This window comes from Echinococcus granulosus, assembly GCF_000524195.1.
Source record: "Echinococcus granulosus chromosome Unknown EG_S00014, whole genome shotgun sequence".
NCBI classification, from domain to species: domain Eukaryota; kingdom Metazoa; phylum Platyhelminthes; class Cestoda; order Cyclophyllidea; family Taeniidae; genus Echinococcus; species Echinococcus granulosus.
In genome coordinates, this window is record NW_020170394.1 from 447,585 (window position 1) to 466,597 (window position 19,013).

General features: G+C 41.6%; 1 protein-coding gene across 1 annotated transcript; it reads right to left on the reverse strand. All coding sequences in view use genetic code 11, as the record gives it.

Moving 5' to 3' along the window:
- Positions 1-48: 48 nt before the first annotated feature.
- On the reverse strand, positions 49-18,564 carry EGR_02928 (hypothetical protein; the record flags this gene model as incomplete). The annotated part of the gene is made up of 13 exons (XM_024492177.1): positions 49-906; positions 1,769-1,866; positions 5,887-6,254; positions 7,652-7,880; positions 9,271-9,436; positions 9,772-10,008; positions 10,635-11,092; positions 13,678-13,989; positions 14,743-14,888; positions 15,378-15,528; positions 16,043-16,234; positions 16,996-17,211; positions 18,225-18,564. The coding sequence occupies 13 exons, from the start codon at positions 18,562-18,564 to the stop codon at positions 49-51; spliced, it is 3,771 nt and encodes a 1,256-aa protein (XP_024353372.1).
- Positions 18,565-19,013: the final 449 nt, after the last annotated feature.

Consider the following 19,013-nt stretch of genomic DNA (forward strand, 5'->3'; position numbering starts at 1 on the left):
TAAGCATTCGTACATACGCATCATACCGCCAATGCTTTGCAATTTGTATTACTTTTCGTTGTGAGTGGAGGAGTGGAGGGAGGAAATGGAGGGTGAGGGTGAGGAGGAAGCCGATGGCATAGTGACAGCAGAAGAGGAGGGGGAGGGGGAATAGGAGAGGTCAGCGGAGTAGACGGAGCAGCTACCACCGGAGAGGCGACACACCTCCTCCTCGATCGTGTGCTGCTGCGAAGGTGGTGACGGCTGTGATTGTGGCCTATGCCACCGCGGGCTGTTGGACGTACAAGTAGTGGTATCCATACTGCTACTGCTAATGCTGGTGCTGCTTTGCCCGTTAATTGGCGAGGGTGAGGAGTCGTCGGGGTGGCGCCAGTGCTTCTGCGGCGTGGCGGCGGCTAGAATGGATTCGGAGGTCCAGGCACCGACATTTGGTCTGCAGAGAGCAGGCGCCTTGTGTTGCATCAGGTGAGAGTGGTGTTGGTGGGTGTGAATGCTGGCCAGATCGCCCATGGAGCGTGCGCACTGGCAGCCATGCGATGGCGGAGGTGGTGAGGACGGGGTTGGCGGACAGCCCTCGAGGCGCTTGAGGTGAGTGACGAGGCTGGAGAAAAATTGCCAGTCGCTGAAGGTCATACCGATCTCGCGCTGTAGTGACTCGTTCAGACTGCATACGGCTAGCACCGCTCCGCTGATGTTGAGCGCACGCAAGCGTAGCAGGTAGGCCGCGATGGAGGTAGGTCGAGAAAGGGACTGTGGTGAGTTTTGACGGTCTTCAAGGGTATTGGAAGAGGAGAGGGAGGCAGATCGGTGTTGGCAACGGTTGGTGTAAAGATCTGTCATATCATTCACCAGGTGGCAAATGTCGTCCACAGTCATTTTGCTCAGTGGTTTTCGGGGAAGTCCGTTCTAAATTGTAAATGTTTAAGTACGATTACCTTTTAATTTGAATTGAAAATGGAAAGATTTGGCTTCTTGCTATGGACGGTAATTATGGGAAAAATGTATACGATTTACGTGAGCCAATTTACCCCTTATTTGGGCTGTATTGTGGTAAACGGAGTTGTTCCCTTACAGGAATGATTCAACAGTCGAGAATAAATAGAATTGTAACAAAATATTTTCTTAACGTAATCGAAATAGCGAAAAAGGTATTCGAAGGCTATTTGGGGGATATTGTAGCAAATAATGGCAATTTTACGGGCCTCATAATATAATTCCTAAATATGGAAGGGGATTTCAGCAAAACAAAAATTATAGGGATCTCATGGTCGAAGCAGAGCTCTTTCAAGATGATGCCCTTGAAATGGGGAAACGATTCAATCCAGGCTCTGGTGCGCACTGTACCTGTGGGTGTGGGAGGCCGCCCACTCGCTGTGGTTCAATGTTAATATTGGGAATGCCTGAACCGTTTGTAGCACACATGCATTCCAGTTTTCACCGCATAGCGCCTTGCGGTGCCACACATGAAGCCGTACTGCAACCAGGCAGTAATCGTGTGCGCAGCCTGTTTGAAACACTGATTCGAGTGACTCCGTTTTAACGCTGCAAAGTGGCAGTTTTTCACTTGAGTGGCGCTGCCTTTTAATGGGTGTGCTTTTCAATGCAGAAGGATATCTGTTGACGGCCTTTTTGGGGATTTGCCATCATACATGCTCCCATCGTGTCTAGCACCTCCAGATGTAAATTTAACCCACTACACACTCTTCTTGTTTTGCAACCGCAAGATTGACGCTTCACTGCGTACAGGTGAATTTTTTGGTGTAGTTACCTTCAGTCGAATGGGACAGGGTGGCGTCCTCGATGTGTGGATGGATAAGGAGAGAATGTCGGGTTCTCTGTCCCTCAGTGATTGCAAACTGCGATTGACTACAAGGCAAAAAAATTATTAAGTTATTCCCCTGAGATAGCTGTGCAATTGCACTTAGTACTGCCACTTAGTCAAATAATTCTTAGAGATACGCACGAATGTTATGAAGTCTAATGCCAAATTGACCTAACTAAAGCTACCCTCACCTCCCTGTTGAATCACCATTCAGGAATATCCTTCGCAGGACAGAGGGAAACGCTGATGATGCTGTGACCCGATCTTAAGCTGAAGTATTATGTCACACAGTGGGTAGAAGCTTCTGGCGAAAGGGGAGACAAACGCAGTAAAAAGGCTTTGGTACACCTCCAACATGTTTTGCGATGATGAACACCTTTGCCATTTGGGTACACACAATAAGCATTAAGAAGTTGGGTCATTCTAACAAATCGTTTGGTATTAAACAGGGCGCGAAGCAAACCCAACATGACGATCTAGTTTCTTTCCCCTAATAATGACCAACCATTTAAAACAGAAATTTGTATAATTAAGAATTACTCCCAATAAAGTGATTTATAACTTGTGGTAATGCATTTGTCAGCTGTTCTCTGCGAGCAAGCAGTTGGCTTGCTGTCTGATTATTTACCATGTCTGGTAAAAGTTCTCCACGGTTCCTTCTGTATACGTATTCAGCGATTTGTTTTTAGATCTCACAAATTGCGTGAACGACAAATTCTGCAAAAGTGTAACACATCAGTTAGCAAACTGAGCTTTAAATAGTACAAACTTAGGACCGAGAGCTCACACCGGCAAGTAAATTGATGTAGTTACAATGGAGGTCGTTCAGGAATTATAACTGATGTGAATGTCTGAGTGCAAGAACATTCCATATTTTGGTTATTGTTGAGTAGCAACAAGTTTCGTTTACGATTGCAAGTTCATAGGCAAATCACCACTTTCAAAGGACCTAGTCGAGGAAGTGTTTTCTTATTTTAAAGGCCATGCAGTAGATTAATCACCCATTGACAAGGAAGTAATAGGAATTGAAAAAAAAATTTGCATTGTTGAATACATACTTAGCAGAAGTTTTGTACTCAGACCAATGTTTATGAAAAGGCACTTGAGGTAATGAAGTTAAAAAACTTCATAGTACACGAAATGACTGAGAAGCAACTTAGAAGTACATAGTGGGCATATTAATAGCAGCGGCATACTTTACATTATTTCGCAAAAAATAATGAATTGCACAGAGGGATAAGAGAAAACTTTATTTCCTACAACTTGAACTTATCGTGGAATTTGTCTCCGCATTTTTCAACTTGGCCAATCTTTGGTGGTAGAGCTGCAAAACAGGCACGCATTATGCTAAAATTTTACTGCGACGAGGGAAGTATCGAGGAGTGCAGTCTTCTTTTGCCCTAAACTGGCGAATATTAAAATCTAAATACTAAATCTCACCATTCTCTTACGCATAAGCGGCTATCACGACAATCAGCCATCATGATTTTAATATCTCTTTGTGCTGTTTGACAAATGGGCTCAAGTCGGGTACTCCAATTAGCTATTAGGAAAATCAGAGGCAAAGTGCACTTATCTCTCTCTCTCTCTCTCAATGATAATGCGAAGACAAAAGCGAATCAAACACAAAAATGCTTTTCCTCACATTCTAAATTACTGCAGCATAGTTCACACTTCCTTCGAGCGATTCCAACGCTTCGTTAAATTAATGACACGGATTAGCAGTGGATATACTAACGTTGATGAGGTGACTGCTACTGTTGAATCGAAGGTGCGTCTAAGATTCAAATACCCTAATTTTTGTTCCTACTGAAGGGCTGTCACCGAAGTCCTTTACATTGACCGTTGACGACTCTATCCGACAGTCGGTGCGATCTTCGCTTTCTCGAAACACCACTACCCGATTTATCCTCCAAAGTTGTCTTAATTCCCAAATAAAAATTGTAAAATGAATGCAAATAATGCAACTTGGCCAAAATGACGGCAGTAGGAAAGACGGTAATTTACCAGTTCTGGCGTGCTTATCACTGTTGAGTTGTCAAATTTAACGGAAGGCTAAATCACAGGTGTGGGAGTACATAAATAATCAGAATAAACATGAAAGCACCGGAGATGAAAGTCGTTCTCATTCCCAATAGCTCACTTCCGAATTACGTTGCATGGTGCATTATTTTAGCCCGTAGAAGCGTTCAACTTGGCAACAGAACGAGGCAAGTTTGTTATAAATTCTTGCTATTCTTTATTGCTATAAACCTACGTTTTGGGCATGGCTCTTAATTTTGTCGGTTCAGAGCCTGCGATTTGCCTAAGTGCTTTTACAAACAGGCTGATGAAATCGAGTTGAAGGACCTTTCCAAAATTTATTGCACTAGAAAGTACACAGTGCGAAGTAGAGCTGCAGAGGACACGAATTCATAGTCCCATAACGGCTACAATCATTCGTGCTCGTCAGAGCGTTATTTCGATACGAACAACTGCAACCTATTAGAATAAATAATCGTCAAACTATATAATTATAAAATAGGATTAAGACACCTTTGAATCCATCCCTTCAACCATACACCTGTCATTCGTTAAATGACATTGATACCCCTCCCACAGTCCACTTTTCAAGTTACAACTATGAAAATGCTAGGATTTCAATACAGAGCGTAGCACCCCTAAAATTGCCATTTGATGGATCATATCAGCTATAAAGTCAACTCGTTGGAAGAACACTAGTGAAGACCTTTCGGATGATGCGAAGACAGAGTACTTACCGTGCAGATCCCGACTGTTGCTTCGCACAAGAGAAAAGCCACGCCCATTCAAGAAACCTACAATACAGAGGCTTTACTGAATTTCCCTACTAATTCAACAAACAAACACCTTTTTCTGTCGATGGTGAAAAAAGTTACACAGGAAGCTACTGTAAAACCTTTACATGAAATTAAAGGGTTGTAAGGGCTGCCTTCATTTTATCACCTTAGGATGGGTTGAAATCGGTATTATCAACGTTTTACTAGGAAAGATGCCAAAATAGTAAACGATTCGCATTAAATAGACTCAGAAAGTTGTTTTTCTGATTAGACGAGCAGAGGTGGAACTTTGGTTGGGGCTACTTTCCGATGTCAGACTTGAGCTTCTCATTACGAGCAATAGGAAGTGTCGGAATAACGCATCATCAAGTTGAGGAAATGAGCTTGCTTATGGAAGGCTGTAAGATGAAAATCCATCAATAGAAAGATGAAGTGAATGAGTAATTGCCCACTGTCAAATAAGGGCTTGTTTATGCCTCGACAAAGGCAATATGGAGCATGCCACGTGTTGGCGAATCACGGTCTATTTCCGCGCTTTTAGATGACTTCACCTGTCACGTGTCGACATTGTTGAGTGATGTTCAGGGAGCAAAAGAATCCTTGAAGTGACTTGAAGTTCACCTGTTTAGGCGTGGACACAAAAGTACCCCAAGATAGACCTAACCTTCACCTTACCCTCGGAGCGAGCACCCAATCCAAATAACGCTTAGGTTCGTCCAATTTGTAACAATTTTATATTTGAAATAATAGCATAAGGATGGCCATTTTGTTCAATAAAGCGACTTGATTTTTACACACTTGTTGCTTAATTGAAGTTTTTGAAATGCTCTTTTGAAGAAACTGTCCAAATTTCACTGAAATGGAAGAAGAAATATGCAGAATTGCTAACACACCTTTGATTGGGGAAGAAATCTAGCGTGAAAGTGATTCAATCTTTCAAAGAAATTGCCAAAGTCAGAATAATTGAAACAGCTTCAGAAGTGGTTGTATTCTTTAACCAGAATACATCATTCAGGCATATTTCGCTTCGCCAAAATTGTTGTTGATTTCAGTGCCTTTACAGTTTCACACTTCTGTTATTCCTCATCTGTTTGTCATTTTACTTAAAAAATAATAATAACAAATTGTCTTAATGATCTAAATGCTATTTTTCTCATTTAACCTTATGTGCTTTGGAAACTTACTAGTTCTCTAGCTTTTAAATGGAATCTACGAGGATTAGCTTTTGATGGTCAATAATCTTGTTCGAAATGGAAGCGAACAAACCGTGGAAGGAACCGTTGCGGAACTCACTCTGAATGCGAGCTTGTGTCTTGGGGTTTATCAGTGGTGAATCGGCCATGACAGCGACTAGACGGCGTACGGAGGTAGTCGGGGCTGCGACTGGAGAAGTAGCGGAGGCGGAGTGGGAGTCGGGGTCGAGGGGAGTACGGGAGCGAGAGTGGTGACAGAGGAGGGCAGCGAGGCGATCAGGCCTGCAGTCACGCGCAGCAAGCTCGCACAGTTGAAGTGCTGCGCTCCCGTGCCCTCTCCAATGCGCAGTTGCTACACTCTGTGTTCGATGCGATGGCAGTGAGTGGAACTGCGATGACGGAGGACCTCGCGGCCGGCATGACGATAGCGCCGGTGCCAGTCTGGATTACAAATGTTAAAACAGTGGCGAAGCAATCAAGATCACGCTTTAGTTCTAGTGTCATCATGACTTTTTGGGTTGCTTCAAGGTTGCTCTAACGTAAGCAGACATATCTACTGAAAACAGAATTTTTTGTGAATTTGTAAGGTTTTGAGCTATTTAGCGGGTCTGATTTTTTGGGTTAAGGGGGGTTTCATGTAAAATCACTAACTACATAAACTGTAAAGGGAAAATCTATCCAACACATTTTTCAAAGTAGTTGCGATTTCAACAAAAAGTAGTTTTAGGCGGTACGAATTGGCTAGTGAATGATTAAGAAGTAGAATTTTCATATTCTGTTGCAAAATATATAATATTTAGGGACCGCAACCATTCCCGCATATTCCATTAGTAAGTGAAACTGAAGGATCGAATTCATGCCATGTACCACGACGATGAACCCTAATGAAATTCAAATGAGATGCGAACTGCATATGTGCATAAATGGAGCAATTAATCGCGTGGCTTTGTAGCTTTTGTGGCTATCGCAGTGGGAGTGGTTTCAGCGCTCCCCTTAAAGCAGCCAATAAGATACGCGCGGGGGATCGATGGTAATTGCCAGTTTAGCGAAGGTAATGGGCTTTCCCTCTCAATGAACCTTGTCCCTGAAGACTATGGCAATTTCACTTTAGTACAAAAACAACCACACTTCATGGCTAACAAGATTCTCAAACTATCAAAATGCTTGGTGCTTTACTAGGGGCTTAAGTACTGCATCTTAGTGTCTGCAAATAATTTCAACCAAATTCAAAACTTTAAGAATTGCCACCAATTTGGCTTCCTAGATGTCGAGTTTTTGATTAAAATAAGCACCAAATAAGTGATGCTTTTCCAGCAGATAAACAGACCGAGAAGAGGGCTCAGGCACCACACATCTGCGAAAATGCTCTCCAATAAGTCATTTTGCAGCAAGATTTGCAGCGATTTAATTAGTTTTAATAAACTATTCCGCGTAGAAAGTAAACGGTCAATTAGATTTAAAGTGTAGTAAAACATAAATGCACCTCTCAAAGACTAGGATTTTAATGAGCAAAATTTTATCAATGAGTGAAGGCCAACAATGACTTAACTAACATAGATGTAACGTTTGTGGTAATCTTTCTTCCAACTTCATCTTTTATACGCCTATTTGCACAAAGAATAAGGACCAATCGCTAACACTTGCATGAGATGTTACCAATGAAAAATCTGACAAGTTTGTAGAGCTGGGTCGATGGATTGCATTTAAGCAAGAAATCTGCATTATTAAGACGACATTGAAAGAGACATGGAGGAACATAAATCCATCGCAGTTTATATTTAGAGAAGAGAGAAGGTAGAGGAAATCTGTAATGAGGATTTTGAAAGAAGACACCATACCGTTCGAGGACACGCGAGTACAGCATGGAAAGGGTATCGTCAGGGAGGACAGGTTGGCTAATGGTGGAGGTGGTAACATCGTCTTCGCCCTCCTCCGATCTCGGTGCTCCTTCACCCGCTGCCTCACCACTGCCGCGACCACCGGAGCCACGAGGGGCACACTGCTGCGTGTAGGAGTAGTGCTCCTCGAGGAAGAGACTCAGCCAGGCCGTGTGGAATGGCCAGTGCACTAGAAAACATAGCCATGTCGTTGCAACCTCCAACAGAGATGTCCACACTCTCTGGTTCTCTCCTGTCTTTAACATACGCCCTTCAGTGAAAAAAATATTGCACAAAGTACTAATGAGAGAACGTCCTCATGCATCTTGTTAGCATGTGTAGGCTACGAGAGGTAAAAAATGGCATTTTTTCTTAATTATGGCACTTCATGCATTATCATAGTAGTTATCAGAATACACATCTCACGGAAAGACAAAAGTGGCTTCAAGCTAGTAACTCATGCGAGTTTCTTTGTTTTCATGCGGGTAGTGATTTGAGTAAATTCGCAGTGACAACCCCGTTCATGAATGCTGTCAATTTTTCTGCTCAACATAAAATTAAGTGGTCCATATTTTCATACCCCTTTATAACTTATAAAACAGATTGACGAGCTACAAAATTCGCATCAAAATTACATTCTTGAGATGGTGTAATTTCTTTTGTGTTGACATTTAATTCCATCGAAGGGATGAAATTGGCAAGACCACATTTGCCCGTAATTGGCCGTACTGGAGGAAAATCGTTCAGATCCCTAGGGTGAATCTGCAGTAATTTGGCCTCTCTCGGTGGCCTATACCCCGAGGATTGTATCAGTGTATTTCACAGTATCGTCAAAATAGTTAAAAGACCCTCTTACTTTTAATGAGATCTGGACGCGGTACGCAGTTGAGCAAGCCTAATAACTTCTGCAGTAAGCATTTGCAATAGACTGACTCCATTTGTTGTGTGAGTAAGCACAAGTAACACTGACAAACCAAACAGGAGGTATTTCTCCTTTGGAGTCTCTATCAAGCAGATTAATGAAAGAGACATTAACAAACCAATGTCGACACATCTATTCTGCATATTTTTAAGGCAGTGACTGCCTCAAACGATGTGCTACAAGTTCTTATTATGTGCATTTAAAAATATGATTAATTTTCACATATTTCACAACTTTGTCTATAAATTATCATTTTTAAGGATAATGAAGAGTAGCACGGTTGGAGGGCCTTAAAGGAACTAAAATGATAGAATAAGGCGTGGGGAGCACTTTTTTTATGATGAAAATTGCATTTGTCTTTGCACCAAGCGTATGTCTCCCAACCATTATGAGAGGTTGGGTTGATCAATTCAACTAGGGGGAATAAGTGGTGGATTCAACTGAGATGGAAAATAATTAAATAATTCGGCGTAGCAACCACGTTGATTTCAGTCACAAAGTTAATTCTGTGTCAGAGGTGAAAGATAAGCATCCACTTCTATTTTGATTTTACATGTTAGGTCCAAAGACGTACTATTAGAGCTCTACTGGTAGTTGAAGTTTAAGTGCCCTTCTACTTTATAAATACAAAGCAATGCATAAAGCTAGCATCACCTACCTAGAAAGGCCATGTGGGTCAGGAGATATTTAAGCTTGTTGACGTTAATGTCAGCTAAGGGGTGCTCTTCGACGAAGAACTCGGGGAAGGACAATGAAGCAGGCCACACATCGAAGGATGGCTTGGAATCTGGACAGTGGTTACTGTCTGTCGAACGGTGTGATTCCTAAGAATTGAGAGAACACCCTGATTGGATGTTTTATCGGACATTATGATTTAATTTTCACAGTTAATTTTAATTTCTCTTCACCTTAGATGGTAGAACGTGCTTGCTACGATGGTGAATTGCAAGTGGATGGGTAATCAAATGGCGCTCTTGCTCTTTGAATCATGATGCTTACTAAACACCTTTACGATCCACCTAAGAACGCCTTTACATAATTTATGACTTCAAGTGGAGCGGTATTCTAAGTAGCAACAGGCTATAAAGTGCATTTCTGATGAATATTTTGGATTTTTCGTAGATTTTATGACGGCTGTTGAATTGTAGTCGTTGCTCACCATTAAACTGCTTAATCCGGCGTCATTTTGACTTCGTTGTGGACCATCGGTAGGTTCGTCGATGAATATAGCCAGGTGGCAGGCCTCCAGCACTTTCTGCCAGTAGTCACATGGTTGCTCAGACTTCGACCCTGAATTGCAAGGTGGCGACATGTCTTGCTTACCCACGAGGAGAATAAGTACATTTGGCGCGTTCGGCCTGGTTTCTATTAAGCTTTTTGATGTTGCCGCATCAGTCTAGGCAAGTGAAAACATTCCTTCGTCTTATTGTTGCGCTAGACATACACCTGCACTTTATAGAAACCCAAAGTTTATCTTATGCTAAACTTAAAATTAATATCGACAATATTAACATACTCCTTTATGAAATTTCTAGCTGCGCATAGAGGTTCTCGCTATGTATGTTGGATATGATTGATTGGGTATGGTTTATTCATGTACGTATAAACTTGGTAAAGCAGGGTTGGAAATCTCTGAAATGTCACGTATCAATGCAAAACATCTTCAAATTTTTGATAACAACGAAGCAGTATGGGGATTTGTACTCATAGGCAACGGAGGCGTTTGAAACACTTCTAATTAGCACTAATCCAAGTGATACAAACTGCACCCGGACTACTACGTTCTTATACATTTGTGCATCAGGCGTTCATAATGATTAGAACGGCGTTAACACTTTAATTGCCTCGATTGTATGGGCAGTATTTCAGTGGACAAATGCATATATGTTTATTTGTAATGAAATGGTAGGATTAGAAGAAATTGACCTCAAAGGAGACTTTTAAAATAACGTTCCATCATCAACTTGTACCTTCCGATTGAATATAGGGCACTAAAAATGCATGATTGATGGGAGTACCTACTTCCGAGGCTGTCTCGCAGAGATCGTCAAGATGCCAAAGGAGGCCAAGCTCGCCTCGAGGCGAAGAGGTGAAGACACGGCCGAGGAGGTGACAGAATTCGGCGAGACGGTACAACGACGACGAGGGGGAGGAGGCCAGAGAGGCGGTGGCATCGATAGAGAGGAGAAAGCGCGTTTGGCGCTCAGTGCGTGCATCGAGACGATGAAGGGTATGGCAAGTGGCCATGTTCTCACTCCGTAGTCTCGCCTCCAAACGTGCGGTCATCCGTTTCCCACTCTCCAGCCACTCCTCTACATCGCGCAGGAGCGGCTGCTGCTGTTGCTGTAAGGCGACGCCTCGTGGGGACTGGTGGTAGTGACTGCAGTTACCCGCGGCCATTGAGTCCGTGCCGCTAGTGCTCCTCTCCTCCCCGTCTTCTTTATCGGCTCCAGTGAAGAGTACCGATACCTTGGGACGGTCTATGAGTGTTTCAAATACGGGCCTACTCTACTCCTTTCCAACTAAAGGGCATTTCAAGTGATCAAAGAAGGAACAGACTACTACTATTCATGTCATGTTTTGTGAAGAAGTAGTAATCGAGAGCTTAGTGTTAATGTTTCTACGGTACTTTTAAAAATAAGATGATTTTCACAATTATCCTGATGGTATATGACACTCCAAATTGTCAGTTGTGATTTTACATTACACAAAGGCCGCAAATAGTTCAACAGAGCAATTGTTTTGTTATACCTTAAATGAAGGATAAAAATAGAAATAACGGGTAACTAAGATATGATCCAATGCATGAACTTTGGTTTCAATCAAAAGCATCATGGTCACTTTAAAATGCTTCCTATTTAGTAACCCATCTCCTCCTGCGATTCAAATGAGCATTTTGAAGTTGCTAACAAATCCATTGGGTTATATAAGGTAGTACCTAATACTAAAGTCAACAACCAAAATCATTCCTTCTTTTGATTACCTGATTAAAAAATTGTGGAAGCAGGTTTTTATTTCAGGGAGGATTAATTAGGGAGAGTGCTTATACGGGGCTCACTTAAATAATTGATCGTAGTTGTAAAAAAACAGTTTTAACCATTAAGCATACTAAACATGATCAAACCCATTTATGGTACAGAGTAACTCCGTTGCAAACCGGACTTCCAGCTTTCCGGTAAGTGAAAGAGCAAAGAGAAAGACCCTATCCTGTTACGTGTCTGAGGCATTTAAAACTTCCATAAATTTGATATTAAATGGTACGTTTATTGACCTAACGCCTTCACTTTAGTGTAAAAAGATCACGTTCCACAAAACTTTAAATCGTCACATCAGTACTTTAGATTTCTACAGAAGAAATTTTATTATCTGTATTCCCAGGTTTCAGTTACGAACACTGTAAGGGATATGTTTCAGCTGTAAGGATCTGCGGCATACCGCATATTCTATGTTGGTGATCCAGGGAAGACAGGACTTTTAAGTACTTTTCAGATAAAGGAAGCTTTAAATCAAGCGCATGGGGTGGTTTCAAAATAAAAACGAAACGGGGCATGAATGAACTTCTTAATGACATGATTTAAATTTTGGTGAAAATTAGGACTTCTTGGTGAAAATGTTTAGTAATTGCCATGAAAACAATAATAAGTATCTCCCGCGCCAGGGTGTTTAGATAAGATGGATCACTTGTTTCATTGGCTGGTGAAGAACTCCTCAGGTTTAAACAAAGCTGTGCAGGTTCAACCTGTTGTGTGAACTCTCTTCTGCTATCTTCTCTCAGCAGATTAAATAGAATTATTTGACTTTGGGGAAGGAAGGTTATTAGTTGAATGACATTTTTAGCTGCGACTTGAAGTTATGGTGTCACAGTGTGGATAATCGAGAATGCTACTCAAGGAACGATAAAATCCTCTGTCAAAGTATCAAAGGAGTGTTTTAAATACTAGCAAATAGCTGAAATAAGTAAGCAAACTGTTTAAGCCGGTCGGGAAATGATAACAAGGATGAGACCATACTTCTAAGGACCTTAATGAGTGCTTCATTCCGTCAGGAATGGGGAGAAGGCATGTGAAGGAGGCCGAATGCTCTCACCGAATTTACTTTGGCCGAGTTGCGCGAACAGAAGAATGGAAGGCAACAACTAAAGGTATGTTTGTTTTGGAAAGTTGGAAATACGGATTTCTTGAATGCTGCTGGGAGAACGAAATGAGTTGCAAAAGTGCAAATGCTACTAACGATTATAAAGGAATAATCTTTTGAAAATCAGATACAAATGCTGACCCGCTTCCCCACTTTATAAACTAGACCTCTTCTTAAGCTAGCATGATCACCGTCTAATGAGCTAAATACCCGTGCTGTGTACGAAAAATTGACGGAATATGATCGCTAACTACAAATTGTGCAGTGGAACAAGAATGAATGGCCTCTATCAAACTCCATAGGGTCTGAAGGTGGAGAATTTGCATGAAGCGGTTGACTCTGGTGAGGGAGTGTTGGAAATGCGACGAAGTGGCATGCATGGTTGATTTGGCACGCGCACGAACACGGGTGAAATGGAGTCCCGTGAATTTTCCCCTCGTAGATTGAGTCTATTCCTGTGTATCTAGCCTAAAGATTTCTTTCTTCAGATCATTGCCGACAGGGAATTTTATGCCCAATTCAAAGCAAGGTTAGGACATATTCACCTACATTAAACTCGTTAATACCCTGTTTCATTGAGATGCGATGAAAATTCAAAAATAAAGGCCACACTGGCAGTCAGTTGGCAAGAAAACAATTTAAGTCCCTAGTGGGAACCAATACAGGAGCTTGATATTTCAGTCTCGTCAAAATTGTTTATTTTAAGTTTTGTTTCGGTAATGCACTGCGAAGTGGACCAAAACTGAGCATTTCCGCCGGGATCGTCATCTCATAACTTAATAGGGTCAATTTTTAAATTTTTAAATGATGGAAATTTTTCAGAGGAGTATTTTCCCTAATTGCGTAGTTAGTCCATGTCATTTCCACCGAATTTAAAGGAAGAATAGGTATTGAAGATACATTAGCGACAGCATAACTGAGTTTTAAGTACCTTTAGATTGCTGGATGCAATGTAGAAGTTGATTCCTTTCCTTTCGTAGTGACTGGAAGCGTCGGTGAATCCTGGCGAGGCGTTGAAGAGGCTTTACTGATGTTGCTAGCAGGGTGAGAAGGCTGAGCAGTCCCACCACGCCGGAGACAATGAACGCGATCTTCGAACCATGTCTGTACTGACTCGCGCCCTCTCCGGAGTTCATGTGCACCCGAAGGGCAGTAGACCAGGTGAGGAGGGACAGAATCCACAGGATAAAGCAGCCCAATGCAGGAATACAACATGCCTTGCGACATCGCCGCTTACTTTGACCTGATCAAGCACGCACAAAATCCCATTGCTGACGTCAAATGCCATGTGTATGCCAGCGCATTCTATAGCGATTTTGACAATTGTTTCGTAGGCTCAGTTCCATGAAGATAATAATTTGCACAAGGCAATTTGGTAAGGGTGTTTAGCTGATTATCATTGTGAAAGGTGAACTTAGGACATTTCATCTACCTGAATTTTCTTTTGTTTAAATTTTTACAAACGGTGCGCGAAAAGTCATTGAGAAGTTCGATACTGATTAGCCTTAGGGTTGAAGCTGTTAGGAATAAAAAGCATAGGCTTCTTCGTCTGTTTCGCCAAACGAAAATAAACAGTAATTACTGGGTTAAGTGAACCTTGGTAGCGTACATTTCATGTGCAACAAAGGCAATTCTAAAGTAACTGCAAGGATGATATTCCAAAGGCACTGAATTGTGCTGTGTTACTTTGCAATAAGGGATCGCTGGCAATTTATCCTCGATACCATATGAAGGTAGGCACAGATGCTACGAAATTGGAAAGTGCATCTCTCGACACTATTTTACAAAACAGGGAGAACGGAGGTAGGAATTAATGCATTCTAATGCTGCATGCAATTGTAAGATAAATACTTTACGCTGAAGGACAAGCTGAAAGTCTCAATATGGTGGTGAACAAATTCTACTTAGACGATAACATGCACTAGCATTAAACAATGCCATGAGTCGCTCAAGTTGTCCCTCCCTCAGGCACCTATTTACTGTGCTTCCAACTCACAGGATGCGTCCTCGCTGGCGTATTGTAGGTAAACAGCCGTCGTTGAATACTTTGATGTTGCTGCTTCCCACATCTTCTCCGAAAGTCGTAGTGCAGCGTCCCAAGAAGTTTCAGATGCTCCCAACTTCAGACTGACAGGAAGAAGCCTAAGGGTTGCCAAAAAAACTAGTTTTATCGCAAATTAACCTTATTGAAATGGGTGAAAACGACTGCCTAATGAGAATCAACTGAGCTTGAAGGTGTCCTTAAGAAAACCGACATTCAAGTCTTTAAAAAAGCGATATAAAAAGAGGAAGATGCGCCTAAACACAAAACAAATAATGAGGCATTTTTATTCTAAATGCCTATTATCATAACAACTTTCTTTAGGTGAGACGAAATAAAATCAATCGAACGAGTCGTCATTTCTCCAAAACAAATTCATGTAGGAAGTAGCGTGTTAAGATATACAGTTAAAATGTCTTCAAAAAGTAGAGAAGAGCTTATAAACTGTAATTTTCGGACTTAATAGGCGTGACTTTCAAGAAGGGAAAGAATTAGTAAATTTTGCTGAGCTACTTCCTTGGTAACAGTGAGAGCTGAACTTCTGTTCTTTGAGTACTTTAATAATAAACCTGTAATTCCTGATGGCGTACCTGACATTGGTGGGAACGCGACCCTGCTTTGGTGGTCTGTAGAGAAGGATGTCCACAATAAGGCGCCAGGACCTAGCGTAACGCAGCAAGGTCTCGGCAATTCGCTGTGCCAGCTTCCATCGCCTAACAAGTCCCCCATAAAGCACTAAACCTTCAAACGATAATGGTGATTAACATGAATAAACTACTTTGAGACCTTTAATGTTATCTTTTTATTAAAACAAGAGCTTGAGTTGTTCAAAATCCCATAAACTAATCTGTGCGACCTTCCACCTTGAATTTTGCCATTCATTGGTGTTCTGGTCTGATACAAATTTATCAGTGAACCTGACTCAAATTCTACTCAAAGTTTCAGTAAAATATTGTTGTATGGGCTTATCCGTAGATCACTTTATAACATTAATTGCATACCGACACGGATTTCACCTTAGCACGCCTCATTACAAGCTTGCAAGTATTCCGCTGTGCTGGCAAATATCACAAGGGAGTGCGGGATCAAGTATCAGAGGGAGTGGACGCTTTATACGACTATGAATTGGCAATGCTGAAACAGTGCGATCATAAAAGCGTTTTACGAGGCGTTTGCTATAAAAAGCTGTTAAGTCCACTGTTCATTCAGGGGAGCATCCTGCTATTCTCTTACCGTGAAAAAAGCCTAAACTTACATAAGAAGATGGAATAAAGTGTGATGGAGGTAAGACCGATGGTAAGGCCGAGTTGCCACCCAAAGATAAGACCACAAATATAACTGAAGAGCATTGCAAGAACGGTTGGTAGTAGAGTGGCTGGAATGTCAGATTTGCTTTGCAAACCCTGTTGCTTCTTTGCCATGCGCCGGTAGACGGCCTTGAGGTAGACTGAGAAAAATGGTTGAGTTCGGATTTCATTGCCAAAACAATCTTTCTTGTATAAATTGAGAAAATGTTACATCTACGATGTTATATGCTTATGAACTCTGACTAATAAAAGGCACATTTTCACTATGGTTAGTGATAGAGATTTACAATTTATCTAGTATTTTACGGAAGATAAAATTCTCCAGTCTCATTTTTAGTACTGCGTGGTTATCGCTGCGTGATTGGGAAGATTAAGTTTTTGGCAATTGCTAAAATCTACCCCTAATGGAAAATGGGATGGTTATTTATATCAGTCCAAGACCCCTTGTTTAAGCTACATGAAAGTCATGAATTGGCAAGATATGATGAATGATAAGATTCTAGGCCATATTTATAGGGTTTTGCCAACTTCCCATAAGTGCTCCTCACATTTTTTGAGAAGAATTAGTTCTTTCTCAAATTTATTACTACGAAGAATAGTTATTAATGGAAAGATAATGTGAAACTTTTCCTAGTGCACCAACAATTCTGGAAATCATGAAAGCATTCCAAAAGGCGGCTATGCTGTGGTGACAGCATACTAGCCCAGTTGTGGTCATATATCAAAGTATCAGTGCAAACCCTGGATCATTCATTGGGGCTACATCGCAGTATTTTGAAGCAACGGTCTTGATTGCCCTTTTTAAACTCAACACTTCAATTACAATAAATGGGGGAAATTACTTATCTTGAATACCCCCATATTTTGTTTGGGTGAAGCAAGACCAGTGTGAGCAGCCAACCTGAAAGTTGTTTGTTAAAGGCGCTTCTCCTGGTTCCATCGGGGCGAAGGAAGACACCAATGAGGGCTGGAAGAGCGGTATAAGGGGAGACAATCATGTCGGCAAGAGCGTGAGCGCAGCGGCGTTGGAATGGTGGCAGTTCGGGGAAGTGTTGCGACTTGCCCTTGGAATTCGCGATGTAAGCAGCCAACAAAAGGTTCTTTGTTTCGTAACTTTCTAAAATTTAGCCATTGTTGCTAGCACCAAAAGTGTCATAAGCCTACATTTCACGTGACTCACTCAAAGTATAGTAGCATTAATGCGCAAAACAGGTCAAGTTTTACATCTTTGGTAGATCACATTCGATGAATTGCTTCAGTCATTATTCCAATGTTTTAGTAATGACGTAAAATACAAACCATTCTCTTCCGATTTTACTAGGAAGTAATTTGTTGAACGCTTCACTAGACAAGTTTTGAAATTTGTTTAGACACACACATCTCAAGGCATAGTACGGACACACATAAGCACTTTGTTATGGCCAATGTTCGGGACTTCTGAAAGCGGATCAAGGCGAATTGTACACAGGAGCAGCAATCGCCGTTAACCAGATCAACGACTGGCCACTATTCAACCCCACAAATGTTGTCAACAAGTTCTGGTCACTGCGGTCACAACGAATTCTCATACTGTCTTCGCCATGGGAGGCGTACACTTCCAACACAACTGCGCTTTGCTGAACGTCTTAGCTACTTTCTTTGGTCGGGTAGTGTACGGATATAAGAGCTACTCCACTGTGATAAGGCTATGTAATTATGCCCTTAAAAAAGGAACTCCAATTCACTTTGACAGGGTTAGAGGCTCGCCTGGGTCGTCGAACGCCCAATCACTCATCTCATTCGAGACACGTCATTTGCCGTTTTCACATTATGAAGTCGTATTTATTTTGACATTTCTTATGTGCGTTCGAAATGAATAAGGGTTGGTAATCAGAATATCATTTAATTTGTTAAAAATACAAATCAGCTATAATGATTTACGGTTAACGTAAAACATGAAAGCAGTGTTTACAAGCTGCTGCCTCCGGAGGCTGTGGCTAATGGACTCTGCATACATATTACTTATACAAACAGTTTTTTGTGTTACCGTACTCATTCTGCTCATTTTTTACCAAGAAAAGCTTTTGCACCCCATTTAAGTAGGCTTTGAATAAAGATAAAATTATGCATATAACTAAACGCCACACTCACCAATCCCTAGTGTCTTAGTTGGCGACAGGCGATACTTCTCAGGCGGAGATGAATGTGAATGCGTCAAAGCTTCATTGTGATTGTGCCACTCCCGTGACCTTAGGTAGTGATGATGATGGTGGTGCTCGGATGAGGAGGCTGCCAGTGGTGATTGCAATGGCGGCAGCGGAGGCGGATGTTCCGTCCTGCTATGGTAGTGATGGTGGTGCTGAGAGCGGAACCGGGAAAGGAATTCTGGGGTGGGAGCAGCGACGGCAGCCAGACCTCCGGCCGAAGAACTGCTCCAACTAACTCTTTCATCTCTTTCCTCTGAACTGTTTAAAGCATATCGTGCTTGCATACCCTCTTTGTATATCTGATTTTACCTGCACGGATAAGACATTTGCCTTAGTCCCAATATTCCAGCTAATTTACAGAATTTCCTGAGATGAATTTGCCGAAAAGCAAAATCTTACAAGTCGGCTGAAAGGAATGGTTATTAAAGCTTTAACCCTTTTTGTGGTATCTTATTCTAAGTCTGAGGAAAGACAACAAAAACGCTACCCGGTAAAGTGTTAATAGTGAAGTTGTTGAGATCGTAACGCTGCTACCTACCCAGTACTAAAGTTTTTCAAGCCCTAATTGGGACCAATATTCCCACTAATTTTGAGGGAGTTTATCACATCATCTACTCAATTTTTTAGTTTCTGGAGTTATTTTTGATTATGAGGTCAACTTTGCGTTGCAGAAATAGTAAGTTATCCTATTTTAGGGAGCATAGAATGGAAATTTGGGACTATAGAGGCGGAT